Source organism: Cryptosporidium parvum, chromosome 2, assembly GCF_000165345.1.
Source record: "Cryptosporidium parvum Iowa II chromosome 2, whole genome shotgun sequence".
Lineage (NCBI taxonomy): Eukaryota > Apicomplexa > Conoidasida > Eucoccidiorida > Cryptosporidiidae > Cryptosporidium > Cryptosporidium parvum.
This window is the reverse complement of record NC_006981.1, coordinates 565170-592134: the sequence shown is the minus strand read 5'-3', so window position 1 is coordinate 592134 and position 26965 is coordinate 565170. Positions and strand designations below refer to the sequence as shown.

The 26965-nt window shown below is 31.3% G+C and overlaps 13 protein-coding genes across 13 annotated transcripts; 8 read left to right on the top strand and 5 right to left on the bottom strand.

Moving 5' to 3' along the window:
• Positions 1–192: 192 nt before the first annotated feature.
• On the bottom strand, positions 193–762 carry cgd2_2860 (hypothetical protein; the record flags this gene model as incomplete). Its single annotated transcript, XM_626484.1, has 1 exon — positions 193–762. The coding sequence occupies one exon, from the start codon at positions 760–762 to the stop codon at positions 193–195; it is 570 nt and encodes a 189-aa protein (XP_626484.1).
• Positions 763–1142: 380 nt separating this feature from the next.
• cgd2_2850 (hypothetical protein, possible signal peptide) lies at positions 1143–1697 on the top strand (the record flags this gene model as incomplete). The annotated part of the gene is made up of 1 exon (XM_626483.1): positions 1143–1697. One exon carries the CDS (start codon positions 1143–1145, stop codon positions 1695–1697), a length of 555 nt encoding a protein of 184 aa, XP_626483.1.
• Positions 1698–2022: 325 nt separating this feature from the next.
• Positions 2023–5355, top strand: cgd2_2840 (pleckstrin homology (PH) domain containing protein with N-terminal ankyrin repeats; the record flags this gene model as incomplete). The annotated part of the gene is made up of 1 exon (XM_626482.1): positions 2023–5355. A coding segment is annotated over one exon (3333 nt), but the record flags the coding sequence as incomplete, so codon positions are not given.
• A 154-nt stretch (positions 5356–5509) lies between these two features.
• Positions 5510–6430, top strand: cgd2_2830 (Coenzyme Q3 , methyltransferase, putative; the record flags this gene model as incomplete). The annotated part of the gene is made up of 1 exon (XM_001388188.1): positions 5510–6430. One exon carries the CDS (start codon positions 5510–5512, stop codon positions 6428–6430), a length of 921 nt encoding a protein of 306 aa, XP_001388225.1.
• A 144-nt stretch (positions 6431–6574) lies between these two features.
• Positions 6575–7021, bottom strand: cgd2_2820 (transcription factor, putative; the record flags this gene model as incomplete). The annotated part of the gene is made up of 2 exons (XM_001388187.1): positions 6575–6719; positions 6792–7021. Coding segments are annotated over 2 exons (375 nt in total), but the record flags the coding sequence as incomplete, so codon positions are not given.
• Positions 7022–7459: 438 nt separating this feature from the next.
• On the top strand, positions 7460–8152 carry cgd2_2810 (conserved hypothetical protein; the record flags this gene model as incomplete). Its single annotated transcript, XM_626481.1, has 1 exon — positions 7460–8152. One exon carries the CDS (start codon positions 7460–7462, stop codon positions 8150–8152), a length of 693 nt encoding a protein of 230 aa, XP_626481.1.
• A 127-nt stretch (positions 8153–8279) lies between these two features.
• cgd2_2800 (THUMP RNA binding domain containing protein, Yg1232wp-like) lies at positions 8280–9122 on the top strand (the record flags this gene model as incomplete). Its single annotated transcript, XM_626480.1, has 1 exon — positions 8280–9122. One exon carries the CDS (start codon positions 8280–8282, stop codon positions 9120–9122), a length of 843 nt encoding a protein of 280 aa, XP_626480.1.
• Positions 9123–9420: 298 nt separating this feature from the next.
• On the top strand, positions 9421–10443 carry cgd2_2790 (conserved hypothetical protein; the record flags this gene model as incomplete). The annotated part of the gene is made up of 1 exon (XM_626479.1): positions 9421–10443. One exon carries the CDS (start codon positions 9421–9423, stop codon positions 10441–10443), a length of 1023 nt encoding a protein of 340 aa, XP_626479.1.
• Positions 10444–10517: 74 nt separating this feature from the next.
• On the bottom strand, positions 10518–11639 carry cgd2_2780 (dCMP deaminase, Dcd1p like; the record flags this gene model as incomplete). The annotated part of the gene is made up of 1 exon (XM_626478.1): positions 10518–11639. The coding sequence occupies one exon, from the start codon at positions 11637–11639 to the stop codon at positions 10518–10520; it is 1122 nt and encodes a 373-aa protein (XP_626478.1).
• Positions 11640–12150: 511 nt separating this feature from the next.
• On the top strand, positions 12151–18705 carry cgd2_2770 (U5 small nuclear ribonucleoprotein 200kDA helicase, Pre-mRNA splicing helicase BRR2 2 (RNA helicase plus Sec63 domain); the record flags this gene model as incomplete). Its single annotated transcript, XM_626477.1, has 1 exon — positions 12151–18705. One exon carries the CDS (start codon positions 12151–12153, stop codon positions 18703–18705), a length of 6555 nt encoding a protein of 2184 aa, XP_626477.1.
• A 169-nt stretch (positions 18706–18874) lies between these two features.
• Positions 18875–20920, bottom strand: cgd2_2760 (peptidase'insulinase-like peptidase'; the record flags this gene model as incomplete). Its single annotated transcript, XM_626476.1, has 1 exon — positions 18875–20920. One exon carries the CDS (start codon positions 20918–20920, stop codon positions 18875–18877), a length of 2046 nt encoding a protein of 681 aa, XP_626476.1.
• Positions 20921–21369: 449 nt separating this feature from the next.
• On the top strand, positions 21370–25419 carry cgd2_2750 (SMC1 structural maintenance of chromosomes 1; the record flags this gene model as incomplete). Its single annotated transcript, XM_626475.1, has 1 exon — positions 21370–25419. One exon carries the CDS (start codon positions 21370–21372, stop codon positions 25417–25419), a length of 4050 nt encoding a protein of 1349 aa, XP_626475.1.
• A 1049-nt stretch (positions 25420–26468) lies between these two features.
• On the bottom strand, positions 26469–26887 carry cgd2_2740 (hypothetical protein; the record flags this gene model as incomplete). Its single annotated transcript, XM_001388186.1, has 2 exons — positions 26469–26564; positions 26621–26887. Coding segments are annotated over 2 exons (363 nt in total), but the record flags the coding sequence as incomplete, so codon positions are not given.
• Positions 26888–26965: the final 78 nt, after the last annotated feature.

Genomic DNA, 26965 nt, shown 5'->3' with positions numbered 1-26965 from the left:
TAGTTTAGACGTGACTTCATTTTAAGACGACAAACAATTTCCTTCAGATTAAAATTAAATACCGCAAAACTCGTGTAAAATTGTCCTTAACCGCCTAAGTGTTATGGCGCCAGAGTCGTTATTAAACTTATTTGGCACAACTGCATCCTAAATCAATTAAAATGATTAAATTCACAACTAATTCATTTCTTTTTATGAGGAATTTACTGTCCTAGAGACGACTTCTTTAAATTCTGGCACAATTAACCAATCGCCTTCCATTTTATAAGAGAGAATATTGCTTCTGACTTCAGCCTCATTACTACTTGCAAGCTCGCAATTTGGAGTGTTAATTCCAGTGTTAATAGCCGTACTAAGCCTCGAAAGACTGGTTTGATAATGTTCAGAATCTAATCTAAGACTAGATATTAACCTTGAGCTCTGTAAATCTATTTTCTCTCCCCTCAGCTCACAAATTCTTGAATCTATATATTCAACTTGACGGATATGTCTTCTTAGTTGATTTGCAAGATTTTCTATGTTCTTCTTGATTTCGTTCTTCTTGTCCTCCAACAACTTAATAATTGCGTTATTTGGAGTTTTCTCAGCCTTTGCTTGTTCTTCAAAATTACTTCTCTCGCTAACCTTACTATTTAATTGAATTTCGTCGTTTGGTTGTAAACTACGAGTAGAAGGAATATTTTCTTTCGACAACTCGCTTATTTTAGAAATTGCACTAATTGCAATACTTGATGTTGGAGGAAATCGAAATATTGTTGACATTTCTCCTAAAATATATTTTTCTTTAAATTATTCACTTGATTTATTTGTGTATATCCTAAGCGAAATTTTTGATTTAGTACACACAAATTGTGTACTTAAAAGTCGAGCAAATATGAAATAAAATTTATTGGAATAATTTGTGATTTCATGCAAATTTTGAATTTTAACACGTTTAAATTATTAATTTAGATTAATCAATATTTTTTTTATTTAGAGAAAGTATAGTGCCAAATTGTCTATATAAGCCCAAACCCGTCAATATTTGATTAAATCTTAAAATAATTGTGATAACCTTACAAAAAAAAATAAAGAAACTTTAGACTTATTCTTGTTTTAATACATAATTTAAAATTAGTGTTTTCGATGACTAAGAAGCAAACATGAAAAATAATTTATTTTTAATATTTATATTGATTGGATCAGTTTTTACTTCGATAATTAAATGTTCGAAAAAAGATATAATAGCTGCCAGATCATCAACAAGAAAAATTTCAGATGAATTAAATGATTTATTAGCCTCTAAGGCATACTTTCTTGTTGACCCTAATTATTTTTGGTCACTCGATGCTACTACGCAAGTTGAAACTAAAGCACCACTTTCTGAATCAGAATTTTTGGTTGTCAATGCTCCTTCAATTGGAATTGAAGAATTAATATTTATAAAAAATAGAAAAAAAGATGGGGAAATATTTTATTCCCATGAATCAAACTCGTTTCTAACTTATACTTTAGAATGCATTAATATTGGGAAAACTGGAGGCTGGGTACTGAAACAACCTTCATCTGAAATAGCCTATGGATTTGCAATAAACAATGGGAACGAGGAGTCAGAAAATTGTAAAAGGGCATTAATGCCTTACAAATTAGAAAAATGGTATAACTCCCTGAATCAACAAATAAAAGATATGCTCGTTACTCAGATTTGGATTTCATAATATAAGATTGAAAAGCGGCAGTTGAAAGAGTTATAAAAGCTTCTTAAAATAATTAACTAAAAGGAAATAATTTATTTATTCAATTTGATGCCTTAATTTATTAATTTTTCCTTGAATAATTGTTCGGTATTAAAAAACAGTCATGATCATGACACACATCCCCGCCTTACAGAGTATTGCATACGTGAAATTAATAATAAAAAAAAAGCAATAACATGAACATAAAAATTGAGAAATTTTAAGTGTTCAAAGTGAAAACTTAAAATTTAATAATAAGCTATTGAATTATTAACTTATTTTTTGGCAGTTTTTTGATTTTTTATGACTCAAATTAAATTTTAAGATGGACATTGGAATCGAGGATGAAGTAGAACTTCCAAGATCAGAAAACCTTGAACAAACCAAAATACTTGAACAAAAAATCTCTAGACTAGAAAAACTAGTAAAGTCGAGGGATGATGCTCTTAATGAACTTTATGAACTTGAAAAGGGTAAAAATGATGAAATTAATACTCTCAAGGAACGTATTAAACAAGATGGAACTGAAATTTCCAAGCTTCAAAATATAATAAAAACCCTGAATGACGAGATCTCTACATTGAATGAAAAGATTTCTTATCTTGAGCAACAAAGTATCAATAATCTAAAGCAACAACATATTATAGAAGCTTCTTCCCCTCGTATTGTTGAGGACCTGCTTACCGATAAAGAGTCTTTATATAAAGAAATTGCAGATTTGAGACTTCATATTTCCCAGCTTGAAAGCAATTTACAGGATAAAGAAGAGGACTATATTGCTTTACGAACAAGATTTTCAGAATTTGAGATTGAAAAGGAAAGTGAAATTCAGTTATTGTTAAGCGAAAGTAAAGGCACGAAACAACTTTTTTCTGAGAAAGAGAAAGCTCAAAAAGGCATCTATGACTCTAAAATTAACTCCTTGGAAAGTGACCTTGATTTATTGAAATCTGATTGCTTAAAATTATTAAAATTGATTGCGCTTTTGCAGATAAAAACTACAAATAAAGTAATGAATTCCGAATCAATAAGTGACGCCGCTGATTTGATTATTCATTCTCTATCATTATCAGATCATTTAAAAGAATTAATTAAAAATAATCTGAATTACGATGATAATTTGAGTCAAAAAATTATTTCATTCTCCAAGGTATTAATCGACGGTGTAATTAATTTGCCTAACCCAAATGCTAATTTGGAGGAAAATGAACTAAGTGACAAAACAATTAATTTAATACAAAATTGGGTAATCACTCACTTTTCTGATTTAATAATTAATCAACTTCCTTTAAATTCAGTAAATCACACAGAGTCGCTTTGCAAAGAAAGAGATCATATTCTAAATTGTTTAGAATCCGAGCATGCTGTAATAGAGAAGTTCTTGAATAGAATTTTGATTGATTCTGAAAAATCAGTCAGAGAGCCATCCATAAATATGTTCCAAATATTATTGGATATTTTATTTTTGGATATAAACAATTCACAAATTAAATTTGTTGAAGATAATTTTAATAATAGTCAACACACAATTAATAGAGAATGCGAAGAATATTTGAAAACCAAACATTTGTTTAAGCTAATAATTAAATCGGTAATAAAAAATGATCCTGAGCCTTTAATCACCAATCTCAATGAAATAATATCTGAAATTAATTCTGAATTATCTAAGCCTCAAAAAATTGAATTTGAGGAGTCTGAAACTTGCGTGAATGAATTTAGTATTAAAAAATTCATTGATTCTTTATTGAAGCTTAGTTTTGGGTATGGTTGGAACTTATTACATATATTTTCTTATTTAGAACATATTGAGACTCTCCAGCTACTTCTTGAACATTTTTCATTCGAAGAACAAATAAATATTGTTAATAGGAAAAGCTTTTCAGGGTTCGTACCCATATCAATATCAATACTTAAAGATAATTTGCTTATGACTGAGTTATTTTTAACATGTGGAAGTGATGTGCAAGCACAGGATAATCGCAGAAATACATTAATTCACTTTGCAGTAAATGCAGATATACAAGAAGTATTAATAAAAAGACGCATATTACTAAATATCAAAAATTCATCAGGCCAACTTGCAAACGTGATCCAAGCCAAGTCACAAATTTTGAAGTTTGATTTGGATAAATTTGATAATAATGAACCTTCAGATGCAGAATACAAGGAACCTCAAGCTCAGCAATTAAATGCAAACTCTTTAAGTAATTATGAGCCGGATCATTCCGAAACTTTGAAAGAAATATCATTTTGCTGCCAAACTTTTGATTCTCAAGAAGATGAAAACAAGGTCATGTTGTCAGCATGGATTAGTGGAAATGAACCAGTTTCTTCATGTAGAGATGATTTTTGTGTTTTTTCAACTCCGGAGTTTGAAAGCCGAGATTCAGATGTTGTTGAACATTCCGTTTGGAATATGCTTGGGTTTGCAAGTAGCAGAAACATTTCGAGTATATACAAAGGCAAAAATGGAGATCATGCTGCAATGGAACAAAATTTGGATCGGTTAGATGAAATGGGTTTAACTTCTGCAGAAAGGAAAAAGGGAATTTGGAGTGATATTGTTATTAATTACACAGCAAGAGGGCTTGAAAAGTCATGCTTTCCACCCCCTCTTGACTGCCCAATAAATTTATTTAGGCAAATTCTTGTTTTAACATCTGAAAGATTTGCACTGTTTCAGTATTCTCCATTAAAACTTCTTCAGGCTGCACCAATAGTTGACTTTGAAGAAATAATCGTTCCAAAAAACTCAAATGTGCTTCTTTTGCTTAAGGTTGATGGCTGGGATGATATTCTTCTTGAAGTTAGCCGTAGAAGTGAGTTCCTTGATGAATTCACTACCTCTTATCGCACGCTCACTACCCCATCAGAAATTCTTCTTTCTCAAGCAACTGCAGAAACTTCTATCAACAGATCTACTGAAACCAAACCTGAAAAATTGAATTCATTTTGGCTTGGATTTATGAGTAATAAAAACACCTCTAATAGTGCATCTGATCAAAAACAAGATGTTTTATCTCCAGAAAGAGCTAGTGCATTCCAAAATTTAATTTCAGTTTACGGCGAGAACCCTCCGATTGTCGCAGAACCTGACAATCTTATTGGATTATTTAATTCGGAAAATCAATATTCTCTTGTTCTAGCCATTATAAACAAGAGTTCATTTATGCTCTTGCCACACAGAGAAACAAGCCTACTTGTTTCGATTCCTACATATCACTTTGGGTTTTTAGGCATTTGTATAAATCCGCCTTTAGCACTTGAAAACCCTCTTTCTCAAAAAAAGAAGCAAATGTCCGATTTAATCGCATCCAGTGAGAATGAATCATCTGAAAGCAGACTTTGGCAAGAAAGATTCTTTATCTTAAGGTCAGATGGGGCGCTTATTTGGTGTCATCACCCAAATGACACCGTCTACTGTGAAACTATTCCAATTCGATTTGTAAGGCAAATTCGAGTCTTCAATCTTGCAACAAGTAAGGAAAATGAATTCATCCCTTGTTTTGCGCTAGATTTCACAAAGAACAGTATACCATCGTCACTAATACTTCATTCAGATTCTTCCGAAATGAGAGATAAGTGGGTTGAAAAAATACACAATGTAAGGACTGTTTTGTCTGAATCTAGCGAATCATGAATATAATTTTATTTGTTTTTCTAATAGAGTAAAATTAACAATTTTATATACATGTAATTTTTTATCACATGCAAACAAATATTTCAGAATAATGCGCTTAATTTGATTCGTGTTAAATTATTTTAAATGATTTTCCTTAGTTTTATACTAATTCATGTTTAGGAATTTTTCTTTCAAAAAATCTCTATTTTCAAGTTGTTATTCAACATTAGAAAATAACAGATTCTTTGGAATAGATTTTAGAAACTATTTGCGTATTTTGCAGAAAAACAAGATTTATGGATCATACAAATTTAGTACAATAGACGCTAAGCAAATAAATAATTTTGATGCGTATTCAAGTTATAGTTGGTTCCCAGAAACTCATGATAGTATTCTATTAAAATTTAACCATTTGAGAACAAGTTTCTTGCTTGAACATATTTCTAATAAGTCTGCTAGTTTAAATGGTCCATTAAGTGGCAAAAAGATATTGGATATTGGCTCTGGCGCAGGAATTTTTTCGGAAAGACTCTCAGAATTAGGAGGGGATGTACTTGGAGTCGACGCATCCTATAAGTCTATAGACATAGCTTACAAAAATGCACTTTGTAATTCCACCAGCTTTAAAGAAATCTCTAAATTCAATAATGAAAATGAACTTAATAATTTCATGAATAGTATGCCAAAACCTAGGAGTCTGAGATATTTCAAAGGCGGAATCGAACACATACAAAAAAGTGAGATATTTGATATTATTGTAGCTTCAGAGGTTATTGAACATGTAAATAATCCAGGCATTTTTGTTAAATTAATAAGTAAGTTCCAATACCTAAGATTTATTATCTCTGTAACCCGGTCAGGTAATTTACTTAAAAAGGATGGAATCGTATTGTTTACAACACTTAATCGAACTGTTCTTTGCTACATATACTCAATTATCTTTGGAGAGAAAATTTTTGAAATGATACCAAAAGTAAGTTCGATTGACTATTTCGAATCAATTCACGAACATAGGGGACACATAGCTGGAGAAAGTTTATTAAACCGAATGAACTTGATGGTTTTGCAAGAAAAAATGGCTTATATAAAGTAGCTAAAACAGGAACAATATATATTCCCGGGCCTAATATTTTTATTGAATGTGAAAATATGAATAAATTAAATTATTTAGCAATTTATAAAAAGGATCAATAAACTCGATTTGTTCCACAAGAATGAAATAGTTGAGATTTATTAATTAGTATTCTCCATTATAATTGCCTTCGTCATCTGAAACCATATCTCCACTAACTGAAACTGCATAGCACCCTGGTACAATGTTAGGCAAAAGTTTATTGTATCTTGCAACCCATGATTCATTTGGCTTTAGCATAGATATCATTCTAACCAATAAATTAGTTTTATCATTATTGAGCATTCTGTAATAACAGACATTCTACAGTTATCATACTTACCCTTTAAACGACATTGAAGTACAAGAGTTAACCTTCTGGCGATCAAATTCCATTGCAAGATGGGTACAATTTGGACACCCACCTTCGTAAAATTGTTGATCACTTAGAATTATTCGACATGATAAGCAAGCCCTTAACCTCAAAACGTAATTTTCTTTAGTAGTTGATTTATTTGTTTTTGAATCTCGAATTTGTATAATTTTGCGAGTCCCTAATAAATGAATTAAGAATTAATCAATCATTAAAAAAATTATATATTTTCAAATATATATTTGAAATAAAACATTGCAATTAACTTACCCGTTGGAACTGCAAATGAAATTTCTTTTTCGTTCATTAAGAAATAATGATTTATTTTTGAAAAGAATTCCTGCGCGCGAGAAATTCATGAATTTTAGCTAATGCGAATAACAAATAAACCTAAAGAAATTTGTAAAGCATTATCAATTAATAAAAGGTTGCTATTCCGAACTAATCTTAATTTATTAACATTCTAAATAAAATTTGAATAATAAAAAGTTGCGCTATAAATAAATTTCTAAATCATTGGTAGGCTCCCTTTTATTAGAAGTAAACATTTATTTAAGTGTACTGCATTTATACAAACCCTCCATATTCTAAATATTGCAGTCTATTTTAATTCAAGAAATGAACAAAGTTTTCAAGCTATGATAGCGGAAAAAAAAACAAATAGTTCGAGGCACTTACTTGAATTTTTATTCCGCAGTGAAGATGAGTTACGAAATAATGAGAAGATAGAGACACTGAACAGTTTGAATACAAAAGTTCATTCTGCAATGATTTTCAATATGGAAATATTTAGAAACGAAAGGAGGAAGGAATTAGATAAACTTTTAAAGTTTTCGAATGAGGAATTTATCGAGAGCTCTGCGCTGAGAACTGCAAAAAATGATTCGAAAGTAGAATATACGTGTGATATTCGTTTCGGAAGTACAGAGCTTTGGAGAATTCAAAGAAATTCACAGAAATTTGAGAATGTGACGGAAAATAATAGAATTAGAACAAAAAATAGAAAAAAAGGTCTTATTTCAAGTACAAACAAAAAAATTATTTTCGATAGAGAAAAGTATGAACAACAGATGAGCGAGTTGAAAGCTAATCCAGAAAGGTCCGAATTTCTTCGGACTTCTCATGTCCCCTCTGACAACGATAAGAATTTGCTAATAAATCAGTATATAAAGAACCAAAGAAAAAGATTCATATCAGAGTCAATTTATATTAGGCCTGATATATATCATATAAATCAGGGGAATAAAAAGTACAATGAGAAATTAGACAGGGCTTATCATGAATATACTTCTGAAATTAAACAAAATCTAGAAAGAGGCACGGCACTTTAATAATCTGTTTATAGTTCTAGATTTAAACCCGCCACTATAAAAATAATTAAAATTCGATCGATAGAAACAAAAAGCTAATTTAATTGAGGTACTTCACTTTTTGGTATTGCTGGCGGATATACTGCAAATGAATAAGAAAAGAAAATACTTCCCTGTTGGGAAATCAAATAATTCAAGATCAGGAATTCCTGATCTAAGAATTTTGAATAAAGGAATTTTGATGTCAATTACAGTGAATAATAAAAGTATTGCAGCTTATAGAGATATATCTAGAATTCTTTTAAGTAATTCCGAATATAATGAACAGGAAAGCCCGAATTACCCAAATGATGATTTAACTATTGAAGAAAGCATTGAACTAGAGACAAAGAAGTTTAAGAAGGATAATTCCAGATTCAAACTTATAGACAATATATCAAGATGTCTGGTATTAATTCAATTTAACGATTCAAATGATAAGCCATCTGCTTTGGTTGAAAAGCTTATGAAAAGTGCATATGAACATAGGACTCAAGAAAATAGAGGAAAGAGTGAAATTGATTCTGGTTGCTTATTATCATCCAGATATATTAGTAGATTAGTCCCACTAGATATAATTTGCTCAGCAAAATTAGATGAAATTCATAAGAATATGAAAGCTTTGATATTGTCAAGCTTCAACAATGCCTTTTGCTCAGAGTCTGAATTTGGAAAAGAAACTAGTTGTGCTTCTTGGGCATGCTACTATAATTCCAGATACAGCGGCTCTGATATTAAGAGACAAGAGATATATGATCTAGCATCCGAGCTAATTTGGGGTCCTGAAGACGGCCCAAAATACCAAGAATACAAGAAACTCTATCCAGTCGATCTAGGAAATCCAAGTAAGTCTATTCTTGTTGAAATTACTAGGTCTTTTTGTGGTATTTCTATCGTTTGCAACTATCATAAATATTGCAAGTTTAACCTAAATAGGATTTCTAGTAACTAAGTATTGCTAGATAAATATATAGCCGACTCCTTCTTTATTAAAGTTACAATGTATAAAATAAATATCATAGATATTATAGTAGCATCTAAATAAGGATTTGTCACCTTGAATTAAACTTCAATTACTCTTGAATAAGTAGGAAAATAATTAGTCATTAATTAATGTTTTTATGAATAAAATTAGTAAAATTGTGTAATTAGACTGGTTATTGCTAGTTTTGCCCGCCAATGTTTTGACAATTTTCTTTTTGAATATAATTTAGTGAGAGGATAAAAGGAAGCTTTATTTAAGTAGTAAAATGCCACCAAAGAACCAGAGTAAGCAAGAGAGAGGGCAACAAAGAGCCTTAGAAAAGCAGAAACAAAAAATCATTGAGGACAAAACGTTCGGACTAAAGAATAAAAACAAAAGTAAAAGCGTACAGAAATACATAAAATCTGTAACTTCCCAAATAAACAACTCGAAAGGAGGGCAAGTTAACCAGGAGCTTAAAGCAGCGCAGGCAAAAGAAGAAAAAAAGAAGCAGGCACAACAGCAAGCTCTCTTAGCTGCTCTATTTAAAGGTACTGAAAATATCAAAAAAGTTTCTGCAGAAGATGCACGCAAAGTTGATCCCTCAACAATTAAAGCAGAGCAAAAAATTGACCTTTATATTGATCAAAGAGATCAAAAACAAAATTCTGGCTCAAAAAAAGCTCCTTTGAGCCAAGAACCAACATCATTTAGCACAGAAATTATATGCAAGCACTTCCTTTCAGCTGTTGAGAAGAAACAATATGGATGGTTTTGGGTATGTCCAGAAGGAGGCGACAATTGCAAATATCGTCATTGTTTGCCAGTGGGTTATGTAATTAAAGAACAAGAAAGTGATGACGGTGGAGACATAGAAGGTGAAGAAGAAACATTAGAGGAAAGAATTGAAAGGCAAAGGCTTGAGCTTCCAGGCCCAGGAACGCCTGTAACATTTGAAACTTTTATGGAATGGAAGAAAAAAAAAGAAAAGGAAGAAGAGGAGAAGGCTAAGGCTGATGCAGCAAAACAAGGCAAACAAATGTCTGGACGGGACCTGTTTGTTTACGACCCATCACTTTTCGTTGATGATGAAGATGCTGCTGGAGGAGATACATATGAAATTGATGAAGATGCATTCCTTTCAGATGATGATATTCCAGAAATGAATGCCTATAGCGAAATAATTGAGGAAGAAGAGAATCAAGTTGAAAGTATCGAAAATGATCATAAAGACAGGGACAAAAATTCGCCTGAAGTTAAAATAAATCATTCCATTTTCCAAAATGAAATAGATTTGCCAGAAGAATAAAATTAATTAATAGTTTCTTTATTTATTTAATTATTTCCTTTTTTTATACTACGTTCTAAAGGACTTTTGTCTGTTCATAAACATGACTGTTTTTCCACTAATCTATCCACCTTTACATTTGAATCTCTAAGTAATTTAATGGTGGAAATCTCGTCTGGAATTGCATACTCAGTAGTAAATACGACCCTTTCAATTTCACATTGAATGATATTTTTCGTACAAGAGATACAGGGCATCAATGTAACGTATATAGTTGCTCCAATACACTTATCAATCCCAGCAAACAGTAATGCATTTGTCTCTGCATGCATGCATGAGCAAGTTTCCAATGATTTTCCCTCTACTCTATTTGGGTTAGAGCATCTTGTACACCCACCTTCGAAACAATTCTTCATATTCTTTGGAGTCCCATTATACCCTGTACTAATGATTTTTTTGTCTTTAACAATTACCGATCCAACTTTTCTTGAAACACAGTTAGACCTTTGAGACGCTAGTTTTGCAATTTTCATAAAATATTCATCCCAGTTTGGGCGTGAATCTATTTTAGATAGCCCGAGATTAATCAACTTTTTCTCCAAATCGGAAAAATCTGTGAAATAGCTGATATAATAATCAGATCTTCTTACCAGTCTACAAATACCCCTTTTTTTCTCTTCAAAATCTTGAACCAATATTGAGGCAAGTTCTTTTAACTTTCCTGGGGAATTTTTTAATACCTCAATAGATTTTTCAACTTCTTCAAAATTTGCATTCTCGTAATTCGTTTCTAGCAAAGAAAGCTTAGAAATCAAAGGTAGATCTATAGCCAAACTAACAAAAAATGTATTTGAAAAGATATCAAATTCATTTTCTTTTGTTATTTTTGAAATAACATAACTTGAGTTCAAATCTGTAGTTGATATCATGAAAGCTTTCTTTGCTCTGAACCTAATACAATCATCATAAGATTCCTCTGAATCGCTTCCGCAAAAGCAAATTTGTCTTATTGCTTTTTTGCCACATTCCTCCCCAAAAGTTTTAAAATGGCTTTCTAACTTATTAGTTGATTTTAACTTGTTCGCTGCATTATCAAAATTGCAATTTCGCTCACAATCTACGAGTCTTATTCCTTTGAAACTAAACCTTTCCACAATGAACCTGAATGCATATTCTGCAACTACGTTATCAAATCCAATTAATCCTACTATTATCATCTTCTATGGCAATTCACCCCACCGAGTTTTTATTACCCGCACGCAGTTATTTTTGCAAAGCTAATAAAACTCTTGCGTGTAAATTAGACAAATAACTATCACTAATGTCAATATTAACAAATATTCGTTAATATATATATCAGTAGCTCATAATTACTATTTTACGTATTCCAGATTAAACTGTAGCATTATAAAAGAACTAGATAACTTTCAGAATATACAAGTATTATTCAAAGGTAAATAGTGCAATACCATTTTTAAAAACCCGCACTTTAAGTGAATTATACCAAATTTAAAATAAAGTTATTAATTATTCAGTTATTTTTAAAACAACCAGTGTGTGAATACTTTCACTATTTATTTAAAGCCTTTAGATATGTGGTAGCTATTATTTAATTCCTAAAATAAATATATACCTAAATTATTATTTTTTTAAGTCTTAAATGTTTCAACTGCATTGCGCCCGTTATAAATAAATGTTGAAAATATCTAAATAAAATTTATATATAGAATGCCAGCTAAACACGATGACATCTGTTCGTTATATCCATATACTGGTATTATTTGGAAGGAGCTTAGCAGAATTTCAGCTCAACTTTCTCAAGAAAGCCTAATTGATGAGACAAATTGTAATAATGAAGAAATTAAGTTCAATATAATGGCCGATCTGATAAGGCTCCTATCAAAGCCACGCCTTTTTCTAGAAGAAAGCATGAACAATTTTATGATTGAGACTATGGATTTGTTTGGAAACGATGGAATATTTTTAACTAGCATAGTGTTGGAAAATTTAGAAAATTTAATATTAGAAATAGAACAATTATTATGTAACAATAATAATAAACAAATTTTTCAAAATAAAGAAAATATCACTAAGGAAGAATGTATTAATCTGGTTGGTATTATCTTTAGTTATGTAGATATTTCCAATTCTAATAGTCTTCAAGATGAGCACAGATTAGAATATAATGAAGCTATAAAAAATACGAGCCAAAACAATACAAGCATATATAAATTTGTATCGGATGATTTTCAAAATAAGATTGACTTTTCGGTGGAAGAACCAAAAGTTGTTACAACAAAAACCGAACTTTTTGAAAAGGTCTTCATTTCTCCATTAATCATTCCAGCATCAGTTTCAAAAGAATTAGAATCCCAACTAATATCAACTGAAAAATTAAATAAGAAATTAAGATCAGCATTTAAAGGTTTAAAAATGTTTAACTTTGTTCAGTCAAAGGTATTCAGTTCAATTTACCTATCAAACAGAAATGTTTTGGTTGCTGCACCAACTGGTTCTGGGAAAACTAATATCGCTTTACTTGCCATTCTAAGATCAATTTCCGATTTTGTCGGAATAAATACACTAGATTCGGACAGTGTTTCTGAACATTATAAAGAGCCAGACCCAATTAAGTTCAAGATTGTGTTCATTGCACCAATGAAATCATTAGTTTCTGAAATAACTCGAAAGTACTCTGTAGCTTTACAAGAACTTAGGATTAAGGTTGTTGAAGTTACATCTGATGCAGCTGTTCCAAAGGAAGTGATAGATAGAAATCACATTATTGTGACTGTTCCCGAGAAACTTGACATAATGACACGAACTTATACCTTTGATGATAACACAGGGCAAGTTAACTTATTTAATTCTCTCCAATGCGTAATTTTAGATGAAATACATATGTTGGGAGATGAAAGAGGTCCTTCAGTTGAAGCAATAGTATCTAGAATTTTGTATAATGTTGAGATCAGTCAAAGGCCAATAAGGCTAGTAGGTCTTTCTGCAACTCTTCCAAATTGGGAAGATTTTGCAACCTTCTTGAATGTAAACAAAAATGACGCGTTTTTCTTTAGTCAAGCATTACGTCCTACCCCTTTAGAGAAAACAATTATAGGAGTCAATGAAAAGCGAGTAGATATTGAAAAAAAAAGAGAAATACGAAAAAAAAATGATAAAACTTCAAATCAAGATAGCTCTCTAAATAAAGAAAAACAAAGAGAAGAAAGACAGAAAGATAAAATATCAAAGCAGATTAATTCAAAGGAAGATATTTCTAGTATTTCAGACTTGTATAATTCCATTGCATTTAAAATTGTTTTAGATTGCTTGGAAAAAAATGAGCAAGCGTTAGTTTTTGTACATTCTAGAAATGAAACTCTTTCTACTGCACTTTATTTTAAAAGAATGTTAAACATCCACTCTATAAAAAGTAGTTTTAATCGAGGAACTTCGTGCTCAGATAATAATCAAGAATTTGATGGAAGCATTAAGAACTTAATTAAAAAAAAAACTATTGGAAATCATTTTTCAACAGATGAAATGAATAAAGTTAATAAAAAAGAATTTAGTGGTAACTACTTGCTAAAAGCACTTAGAGACTGTGATAATTCATCAATTAAAGACCTATTCAATTTTGGCTTAGGGATTCACCATGCAGGACTAATTTCAAGCCAAAGAAAACTTTCTGAAGCACTATTTTCTCAAGGTCTAATTAGAGTTCTGATTACAACAGCGACATTAGCATGGGGTGTTAATTTACCTGCAAGACATGTTATTATCAAGGGGACTAATGTATATGATAGCAAGAAAGGTAGTTTTAAGGATCTTGGAATTTTAGATATACTTCAAATATTCGGGCGTGCAGGAAGACCTCAATTTGAGAAGCTTGGATCTGCATATATGATAACATCTAGCGATAAAGTACAAAGTTATGTCAAAAAGCTGACATTTCAAGCTCCTATTGAATCGCAACTTTCAAATGAATCTAATTTGTGTAATTTGCTTAATGCTGAAATAGCTAGGGGTTCAATTTTAAATGCCAAAGATGCAAGCAGATGGTTGAAATATACTTTCCTTGTAACTAGAGTTAAAAAATCTCCAATAGCATATGGGTTCAAAGCTGAAGAAATAATAAATGACCCAAATTTAGCACAGTTTTGTTACAACAATATAAGCAAATGTTTAGATTTACTCTATCAATCCAAGCTAATACGTTACAATATAATCAATGAAGAAGTCAGCCCCACTCACTATGGAAGATTAGCATCAAAATACTACATCGATTTCAATACTGCAAATATTTTTAGGAAGCTTATATTAGAAGATGAACGCAATTCTGAAAGTGGCTCTTGTTTAAGTGACTTCAATATCTTAGAAATTGTTGGCAAGGCTAAAGAGTTTTCAAGTATGGCCCCAAGAGAGGAAGAAATTGAAGAACTAGAGAATATAGTTTGCAACCGCCAAGTTGCGAGTATTGTCAAGAAAAGAATAGATGTTACTAATGTTAGTTCCAAAGTTGCGCTTCTTCTAATCGCATATTCACTTCGAATCGAAATAACTACTCCGACCCTTGTAATGGACAGCATTTACATTTCTCAAAATGGAGCAAGAATCTTGAGATTTATTTTTGAATTGATTCAACTTAGCACTTTTGGAGTTTCAGAAAGAGCACAAAGAGTATTGGAATGGTCTAAAATGCTGGAAATGCGAATTTTTTATACTCAATCAGTCTTAAGACATTTTGTATACTTTTCTTCTCTAGATAAAACCTTAAACCCTAATGAGACTTTTGCTTCTGAGCGTTCGAATAGAAATACAAAGTTTAAAGGCCCACTAAAAATTGGCTCTATTAAAAAATTAGAAGACTATGCATCATGGGAAATGATAAAAGATCTAGCAATTTGTGAATTAAAACACATTGTTTATTCTGATGCAGAAAAAATATCGGAGTATATAAAATATATCCCGAAAATTGATTTCAAAGAAGCGCTTGTATCTCCAGTTACATTGAAGATAGTTAGACTTGGGATTAAACTTTACCCTAATTGGAAATGGAGCCAAAGATGGCATGGAATAAGAGAAAAATTTTATCTTTGGGTTACAAATCCTAACGATGGAGCAATTCTTTATACTAACCAGGTCCAAGTAACACAAAAAAGTGTGAATAGTACTATTTCAATCACGGACTTAATTCCAATTCCAGATGAAGATCCACCATTTTTTTTAAATATTAGAATTATATCTGATAAGTGGGTTAATCTTGATTTTGAAATCGATTTCAATCTTAGGCCTGCTTTAGATAATTTTACCCAATCATCTTATATTCAAAAAGAATTTTTACAAACAAATAGTGAATTCAATTCTATCTCATTAAATTCAATTCCAGATATAACTGAACTCCTTAACATACCCCCAATTCCTATTAAATCGTTAAAGTATCCAGAAATAATTGATTATTATAATAATAAAAAGATATTTTTTTTAAATCCTGTGCAATCTCAACTTTTCCATATTTTGTTCTATTCTGATGAAAATATATTTTTGGGTGCTCCTACTGGATCAGGAAAGACGATGGTTGCAGAAATTGCAATATTTAGAGCTTTATTTGCAGATCTAGACAGTAAAATAAGTATTTCAAAGCTTAAACCTGAATCAAAAAAAAAATCTAAAATAGTTTATATTGCTCCACTTAAGTCTCTTGCAAATGAAAGATTTAATGACTGGAAATTTTTATTTTCAAATACCCTAGGCTTGAATGTTGTATTAATTACTGGAAGCTCTCAAACCTCCTTGTTAGAACTTGAAAAAGCATCGATAATTATTTCAACACCAGAAAAATGGGAAAGTTTCACAAGAAGATGGTGGGCCAAGTCAAGATCTTTTGTTCAAGATATAAAACTCATTATTTTTGATGAAATTCATTTAATAGGTCAAGAACCAAGAGGATCTGTTGTTGAAACCCTGGTTTGTAAAACTAGGTTTATTAGTCATTTTATTGAAAAATACACTGTAAATAAAAAGATAAGATCTCTTTCACTTTCTACATCGCTTTCTAATGCAAAAGAGCTCTCTTCTTGGCTAGAAGTTGGTGCTTCTGGCTACTATAATTTTCCCCCAGAGATTAGACCAGTACCTTGCACAGTATATATTTCAGGATTTCAAGAAAAAAATTATTGTCCCAGAATGGCTACAATGAACAGGCCAATTTACAATAAAATTCTCACGCACTCTCCAAAAAAGCCTGTAATAATTTTTGTAGCATCAAGGAGGCAAACAAGAATTACTGCAATGTCTCTATCTCATATGTGCTATTGCGAGGGACAACCAAATAGATTTATTAATACTGAGCAAAAAGATAGTTTTGGCCTCAGTTTGGCTGGTTCAATTCGTATGGCAAAAGATAAGTCGCTAAAACAAACCCTAGAATCTGGTATCGGCATTCACCATGCAGGACTTTCTGAATCAGATAGAAACCTTGTTGAAAATCTTTTCTTAAATGGAATGATTCAAATAGTAGTAGCTACATCTACCCTAGCTTGGGGTGTGAATTTTCCTGCTCATTTTGCAATCATCAAAGGAACAGAGTATTTTGATGCAAAACTTGGCCAATACATCGACTACCCAATAACCGATGTACTTCAAATGGTTGGTAGATCAGGAAGACCGCAATACGACTCACATTCAGTTGCCTGCATAATGACACTAGAGGCTAAGAAGCCTTTCTATAAAAGATTTCTTTATGATTCTCTTCCGCTTGAATCATGTTTTGGAGTATCGCCACTAATTGAGATTTTTAATGCTGAAGTATCTTCTCTTTCAATAAAATCAATTCCGGATGCTATATGCTTCCTCTCAAATTCTTTTTTCTTTAAAAGAGTTGTAATTAATCCAGCATTTTATGATCCGAACGTTTTTCAAGTTGAAATAGCGCAAGCCGAGGGACAAACTTCTTTATTAGATGTTCCAAGAGTAAGACTTATAGTTTATATCTTAGAAAAACTGATCAATGATACATTAAGAGCTTTGATTGAGCTTAAATGCATTCGAATAAGTTTTTGTAGACAAGATGATCATTCAACAAGTTCGAAATATAACCTAACTTCAAACTCATATTTCCAAAATAATCTCAAGGACTCTAGAGAATTATATGAATTAGAACAAGAAGTCGATGGACTAAAGCCTGGAAAGTCCGAGTATTCAGAAAATCAAAATTGTACTTGGAGCAAATTATTTCCAAATATTAATAAAGTTACCGAAATATTTTCTAATAATAGCCCTCCAATATCCATATTTCCTACACTATTGGGACAAATATCTTCATTCTTTTATATAAAATGTTGTACCATTTCTAAAATGAACAAATTTCTTAATTATAAAGTTTTGAAAAACCACTTTGTTTCTTGGGTAGAAATATTGTCTCTTATCTCACAGGCGCAAGAATTCGAAACATATCCTGTCAGGCATAATGAAGACAAAATTTGTACTAAGATGCTTAAGTATTTGCCATTTGGAAAACTACCTTTTGAGCCAATGACGAGTCCGCACCAAAAAGTATTCATATTATTACAGGCAAATATTTTTTCCATCCCAGTTACGGTTGTAGACTTTATAAATGATATCAATTCTATCCTTGATCAAGTTCCAAGAATTCTGCATGCATTTATCCAGCTCAATAAGTTAGGAAATTATCTATCACCAAGCGCATTTAGCTCAACGGTGCTGCTGCTTGAATCTTTACAACAAAAATGTCATCCATTCGTATCTCCTTTTTACCAAATACCCCAAACAAAAAATGTTAGCTTTGACATTTTTGAATCGAAATTCAAATCCAAGTCATTATATGAAATCGCATTCAAGACAGTAGTTTCAAAAGAAATAAATATTAGGAAAGAATTGAACGATGCAAATTTAAATATAGAACAGATATTGAATTTTTTATATGAAATCCCTCTATTTCAGTTAAAGTCGACAATAGTAAGTGTCCAAGCGAATAATTTGACCATACTTGTTGAAATATGTATTAAAGATGATAGAAAAGTGTTCCCTTCATATTGGTTTAACCTATCTTGGGTCTATATTGAAGATAGAAAAGCTAATAAATTAGTATTTCTCGAGAGGCTTTCTAAATCAAGATTCAAATTAATGGAAAATGAAAGACACTATCTTCACTATAACTTCAATGTTTCGTTAACTCTAACAAACTTATCCAAAATCCAAAATTACAAAGTTTCTATAGTTTCAGAAAAATACCTCGGCACTCAGGTATCATATATTTTTGAATAAATATAAAATATTGCTTTCTAAGTCCAGTACATTAATTGTTATTAATTATTTAACTAATTATTGTTTCTCGTCTCATATATATGAACCTTTTTAAAAAAAATTTAAACACTATGCTTTTGAGATTAATAATTTCAAAGATTATAATTTCCTAGATTTTTTTGTTTACATATTAAAGACCTAAGTCGCAAATGTCATTTGGTAAGCTATGGCTTCCTTGCTCGCATGAATCATTTTGAAAATTATCTGAATAAAATTTGATTCTTTCAGCAAGTGAATCAAGCTCTTTTATGGAATATTTGCCATTCAAATTTTCAATGCTTTCATCCGAATTTACTAAGCCGCCAACAAGCGAATTAAAGTTAGTTCTTATAGAGTCAAAAATCTTATCTATAGTAATATATGTAGATGCCTTGAGCGCATCCCAAATTCCAAATTCAAAGCTTTCTGACATTCTCTCAATTTTGTAGCTATTTTTCTCAAAAAAAACTTCATTAGAATAACTTTTAGCTGATTCAACAGATAATTTAAGATCTTTACAAACACATGTCTTGTATTCCTCAAGTAGTGACTTGATAAATTCTGACTCTGATTCTGGAGCTTTGCTGATGTTGTTCGAAGTATTTATAGAGTTTTCTTGATCAATTTCTGAATTCTGATAAGAATTATGTAATGGCTTACTCACAAAAATACATCCTGTAGAGGAAGATTCTTTATTATAATGATCATTTTCGTCAAAGTAGTAAATGATGTGGCTAAATAAAGCTTTGCACCTGCATTGTATCATTTCGGGATTGATCCGGTCTACAACTTTACAAAATAGTTGATATTCTTGCTTTTTACTCAATGGGATGCTTCCGCAAAGCCAATCATCAATCAAACCATCAAGAACTAACTTTGGGTCATCTCCTAATTCTTCTTCTGCCGATTTTTTGTAGTCAGAGATAGTAATTAATACTATCTCTTCAAACTCCTCCATAGACATTTTTTTATTGCATATAGATACAATCTGTTGAATGCCTAATCTAAAAACTGCTCTCCAGTTCTTTTCATCGCTAACAATGGAAAATGTATTCCAACCACAATTTTCACGAGAAGAATTGTAAAAGTCCCAAGATATAGATGTTGATTCTTCATCAAATGCCAATTGAGATAGTGAATTCAATAACTTTGTATGTATAGCGTTAGATATTATTGTGTCAACTGCATTCATAAAAATCTCACCTTCATCTACTAATGGGCAAATCTCTAGTTTTACTCCAATAGAAATTGAGACCTGATCAATATTTGGATGCTGAATGACAACTTCCCTTTGAAAATCTGAACCTGTGTATTTGCCAATAATATTTAGTGCGTTATTTATAGTTTTGTGTCCAATACGCTCTTTCACAGAAAAAATATTGTGGGAACTAGAAGTTTCATATAAATTAATACCAGAGGCTCGTTTTTCAAGATTTAAACTTTTAATTCCAGAAACAAAACTAGATAAGTGGTTTGCCAAAAGTTCATTAGAAGCAGGAATGTCTCCTACAATAAACAGACACATATTATTCGGAAGATACCATTTATTAATAAACTTTAATAAACCTGTTACTGTGATATTTTCAATACTCGACTTTTCTCCTATTGGCCATCTCTTAGGTAATAGAGTATTTCTATGAAATTGCAAGAAAATTTGCTTTTCGATATAGTTTGCTACAGATTTATCAGATTTTTCAATGATATCAAATGTTTTATTTTTTATTTCTTCTATTCTGTCTGAAAATACATCTGGAGACGAAGATAGTTTCTCCCGGAATTTGTAAATAGTTAGCAAAAAAATTTCTAATACATCGAAGAAAGTTGCTCTAAGTTCTGAGTCATTAAGCTTGGTATTTTCAACTTCGTTGTATATGTTGAAAATTGTACAGTGAAAATCAGTTGATGATGTTATGTTTGTTAAATGCTCTGTACGAATTCTCAACAGCTCTTTATTTAATTCGGTTAAAATTAATTGTTGGACAAAATTCGCAAATCCTTTTTCAAACTCTTCTTCATGAATACTGCCCGTATTTAAGACAAGATTCAAGTGGAAACTGTTTCTTTGCGATTCACTGTTAAATATACAATAATCTAGGCCGTCACTCAATTTTCCAAATACAATGTCTGGCCTATGAATTAGTGGATTCTTAGATAGAATGCTTGTGATAAGCTCTAAATCATTCCCATTAGCTGTCATAGTTTATTCTCAGAATGTCAATACCAAATATAATCCTACATTAAACGCTATTTTAAACAGATGCCAATTAGAAATATACTTTTATTCTTGAACCTTGAAGGTATTCTTTTAAGAAATTGCTCAATCAAATGGTGAAACTAGTTGATGAGTTGTCAACTTCACAATTGAATTCTTATTCTCTCCTCATAAATCTAATTTCGTTTAAATAATTCCTGTCCCTTAGAAAAAAATATATCATTCTTTTTTGGCGCAATGCATGAAATAAAGCAAAAACGCGCACGATCACATACCGCCCAAATGTGGGGTTTAAGCCTGCATGCAAATTGACCGGTATAGGACAAAATAGGAATAAGGCAATAACACAAGTAGAATTCATAAAAAAATTCGGACAGAAAATTCAAATTATTTTTTGAATGTTATTCTTTTACCGAATGATTGAATGATGAATTATGCACTCAAAAATTAGCTATAATACTGACAGTATGGTACAAATTGAAGGTTTTTGTGAAAAAAGAAAAGAAAGAACCCTGAAATGTTTCATAAAGAAATTAATTATTGAGAATTTTAAAAGCTACAATGGGAGGCATATTATTGGACCATTTTCTGAAGGTCTAACATGTATTGTAGGCCCAAATGGCTCAGGAAAATCAAACCTAATGGATGCCCTATCTTTTGCTCTTGGATTATCATCAAATGACATGAGAAGCACAAATTTGAAAGATTTAATCTACCGACCAGAGCAGGAAGGAGGGCCAGTTGATATATCGCAGCCAAACAATACTGTAGGACTCTCTCAGAAAGGTTCTCAATCAAACTTGTCAAATAATGCTGAGGTTTCTCTTGTTTTCACATTACAGTTTGAAAATAATCAAGAAATAGTATTTTCAAGGAGAATTTTATCAAGCGGAGCATCAAGGTATTTAATTGATAAAAATGTTGTCTCGCAGGAAACATATATAAACAAGCTGGCAGATTATAACATTTTAGTTAAAGCGAGAAATTTTCTTGTCTTTCAAGGCGACGTAGAGGATGTGGCGCAAAGAGCACCAAAAGAACTGACAAAACTCTTTGAACAAATTTCTGGCAGCGATGAACTTATTGAAGAATATGATCGTTTATCTAATGAACAGAGCTTAAATCAAATCGTATCACATAATAGTTTCAATAGGAGAAAACTCCTCGAAGCAGAAAGACGAGAACTGCAGAAGCAAATTGAGGAAGTGAATGAATATGAGAGATTAGAAGAACAAAAGGCAAATAATCGATTGGAGCTGGTACTTTTTCAACTTTACTGCAATGAAAATATGGGGGGAAAGTATTTTGATGAGCGACAAGCTATAGATAATGAAATTACATTAATATGCCAAAATATTGAAAGTGAAAAACAAAAAATTAGGGATAGTGAATCTAAGCTTGCCAAGGATAATCTAGAATGGAGCAAACAGTGTAATGATCTCGAAAAACTGGAACAGGATGAATCTTCAAAGAAAAATGAAATAATCAAATACGAAAATAGTATTAAACGCAATAAATTAGAACTAAAAAAATTACAAAAACAAATGGAAAGTATGCTAACATACGAACAGAAAAACAAAAAATTAATAGAAGAATACGAGGTAAAGACGCAGTCAATTAATAATGAGTTGAGAGATTTGAAGATACAAGAATCCTCTGAATTCATAGATGCAATGTCTTTTGATTTACAAGAATACATTGAATGCAAAAAGAAAGCAGATATAGCATCTTCTAAATTAAGAGAACAATCACTTCAAATAGAACGAGAAATTGCAAATAAACTTGGTTTAATTGAAATTTTAGAAAAAGAAAATGAAGAAATTCAAATTCAATCAACTACTAGTAGGAGTTTGTTAGATTCAATTTCGGCAAAAATTAATGAACAGGAAGAAAAGCTAAGCCACTCAAAAGAAACTGAATTAGAGCTAAATTCTCAAATATTTGAATTGGAATCCAATTTTAATGGCTTTACAGATAATATAGCAAAGCTTTCAGAGCAAAGATATGCATTTAACGAAAGAATTAAGGATATAGATGCAAGAAAAGGAGAAGTTCAAAAAGAAATTGAATCAAGGAAATTAATTGAAGATATGAAGAATTACATAAATACTGGAATGATAATTGGGAAAGAAGAAAACATTGTTTTTGGGAGGCTTTCTGACATGTGTCATTCAAATAATAAACAATATAATTCAGTTATAGACTCCGCACTTGGGAAGTATGGCGAATATATAGTGGTTAGTACTTGGGAAACTGCTAAAAGCTGCATTTGCTGGCTAAAACAACATAGAAAACAACCAATGAATTTTCTACCTTTGAACTCTATCAAATTAGATAAGAGAGGCAATTCAACAGTTATGGAGGCTAACTTAAGAGCTATATGCAATAATAACAAATCAATGAGGTCTTTAGCTAAGGACAATTTACACTCATCAGATGAAAGGATACTTCCCGTATTAGAATTTTGTCTCTTTGGAGTGATTTTCACGCAAAGCCTGGAAGATGCTAAGAAAATATTTTACACTGAAGCTCCAAGATTGGGAATAATACCTAAAGTGATGACTTTCGATGGTGAAAAAATACTTAAGAATGGCAATATCTCCGCTGACTCTTCTAGAAATCAGATGAGCAACAAAGTTTTTGCAAAGGAATATGCAAATTTACTGAGCAAAATCGAAACACTAAATGAAGAAATTTGTAAGCTTGAAGAAGCAGAATCTGATGGGCAGAGAAGATTATATAGATTGAAAGAAAATTTAAAGAGACTGAAAATTGATAAAAATGCTATAGAGTTAAAAATTGAAATTTATAAAAAAAACAAAAATGAGAAAAGTACAGGAATAAGCCTTTTAGAAAAACAATTCAAAGAGAGAGAGGAGGAAATATTGAAACACCGTTCAGAATACGAAAGTTTGTGCATAAAATTGGAAAATATACGAAACGAGATTCATGATTCTGATCAGAGGCATTTTAAACAACTTTCAAAAAAACTAAATATAGAGGATATTGCTTCGCTCGAACACGAATCAAGAAAAAAACATGAAGAACAACTACAGAAGAGAAAGAAACTTTCCAGCAGGCTGAATATTATCATAGAAGAATATGATAGTATTAAGAAAAGAGACAATACACTAAAGGAAAAATTTAAGGAAAAAGAAGCCAACTTAGCTCGTATTGAAAATTTGATTATTGAAGAATGCAAACAAATCGAGAAATTGAACGAAGAAGTTTCACAAATTGAATTTAAACAAACTAATCTTAAAAATTCAATAAAATCAATTACATCATTTAAGAAAGAAATCCAAAAAGAACTAGAGGCAAAAAAGAAAGCTTTATTAGAACTCCAAGGGCTTTGCACAAGTAAAGAGCTTGAGAGAAGTTCCAAAAATGAAGAATTAGAAGCTCTTAATGGTGAACTGATTATATTACTGAAAAATATTGTATTTGAGAACATTAAAATTCCTTTAATCTCTGGAGAATATGATGACATTAGAAAGTATTGGGAATTTTTTGAGACAAGTGGTAAAAGCAAGAGTGAAAACCACCTTGAATATCTTGAGCCCCCAATGATTCAAATAGACTACAGTGCATTGACGGAAGGGCAGAAAAATTCTTCTAAATCACTAAAACAAATAGAAAGTGAAGTCTCGAGACTTAAAAAGAATATTTCTGACATTTCACATAAGCTAGAGTCTTTGAACCCAAACATGAAGTCCAAAGGGAAGCTTAAAGAAATAGATGCACAATTGGAAGCACTCTTAGAAGATCAAAGAGATATAAGAAAAAAGTCAATGGAAATTGATAAGTCGTATAAATCACTTCGTAAAAGACGGACAGAATCATTCATGAAATGCTTCGAAGCTGTAAAAGAGGCAGTCGGAGATTTTTATTCAAGACTGACATGCGATGACTCTAATATTGGCGGTCAAGCATTTTTAGATTTGGACGATACTAACTTGGAAGAGCCTTTTTCATGTGGTGTCATTTTTCATGCAATGCCTCCATCTAAACGTTTCCGAGACATACAGCAACTTAGCGGAGGCGAGAAAACAATGGCTGCGTTAGCACTACTTTTTGCAATGCAAAGTTATCATCCATCTCCTTTTTTCGTACTAGATGAAGTGGATGCGGCTCTTGATCCTCGTAATGTACAGTCCATAGCCAAATTCCTGAAAAAAGCTTCATTTCAATCAATTGTTATTTCTCTTAAAGATAGACTTTTTTCCCAGGCAGATACACTTATTGGCGTTTACAAAAATAGAGAAATGCAGACAAGTTCTACTATGACTCTAGACTTGCGGAGATATTCTCAGCCAGCTACCGTAATATTAAATGCGCAAAAAGAAAATTTGGGATATAACTCTGCATATTCCAGAAGTGTCGAATATGACTCACATGAAGGCAGCTCTCTAGCAGGCGCCAATTTCTTTGAAAAAGAATTTGATCAGGATATTGGCAAGGGTCAGAATATTTCAGTCGATTAAGCAATTAAATTATTAGTTAAATGAAGTAATATTATCCCTTCAATCATTAATCTAGATGTTTTACTGTTTGGTTTAGCTTATATTTAATATAGAAGGTCTAAATATTAGAAATTAAAAAATCATTTTCAAAGTAATGAGTAACTTACGATTCTTCCAAAATTAGATAATATATTTTTTAAGACGCTCAACAAAGAACACTTAAAATTATATCTTCTTATAGTTTCATCAATAACATTAGGGCTCCAAGGCAAGGCGGAATGGTGTAAAGAATAAATGTATTTACTAAATAATATATTAATTGGTAGTAGTTTCAAAAGTCTTTTTCTTGCAGCTATTCTGCTTGCTCTACTTTTAAACTCGTTTGGAAGCTGTAAAAATTCATTAGCTCTCCATTCTCTGCTTGGATTTATCTAAAGGCAATAAATAGTAATAAAAATTTCATTACACGTACCTTAAGCGTTATCTTTTCATTGAAAAATAATTTTATAAACAAGTTCCAATCTTCAGAAACACAAAACTCGCTATTCATTCCAGACATCGGGTTTTTCATTAAATTGAATGCCATTCTGTCGGTAATTGATTTTGCTAATTTGTAAAGTTCATTTAAAGTACTTAAGTTAGCACCTTCTATTGCAAATCCGGATTTATTATTCTGGAAGTAATTAATAATAAAGGGGAGGTATCTAGCCGTTAAAAAAGGTAATGAATCATATAATTCATTTTCAGATAATTTTATACTGTTGTCATTAAATAAGAAGCGTATGTCACCTGCGTATGAAGAGTTTACAATTTTACGTAGAAATTCTAGCAGTGAAACTTTTCTTTCCTGATTTTTAAAATTGATTGATGAATTTTCTAGATTATGGTCGCATTCAATTCTGTCAAATATATCATCTTCACATAAACTTAGTAAAAAAAGCCTTGCTGTTTGTGCATCGCATTGTAAAATTAATGACTGTAAATAGGTATCTATGACTCCTACTGGGAAAATCTAGAGTCGAATTGCTTTGAAAACAGCCTATCAAACATGGGTCATGATAATATTAACTTACCATTTTTTGAAATCTATTCAAAACAAATGGTGACGTCCAATTAGTGAGTGCATTGGCCAAATCGTCCTTTGAAATTACGCCGTATTTAATTACCTAAATTAATATAGTTAAATATATTTAACGATCATATTTACTTAAAATTAACTTGCCTTTTTTTCGTTGGCGATAACGCACGAATTGTAAAATATGGGACACAGTTTTGAGAACCTCTGAAATTTTGATATATATTTAGGGCCAAATATGGAAATCCTAGAATAGTGATATGGATAATCAGTCATCATCATTTGGTGCCATTTTATAGCTTTTTCTAAACCTCCATCAATCACTACAATGAAGTCATGCATTCTTGTGTTAAAAGCCTGATTGGAGTGGATTTTACAATAAATGACAAAATCAAGATATAAAAGGTTCAAAACTTACAACATTAGAGCGTATAGTAGAGCCATATTTAAAAACAGAAACTGTATTTTCCAAGTCAAAGAATCTCGAAGGGT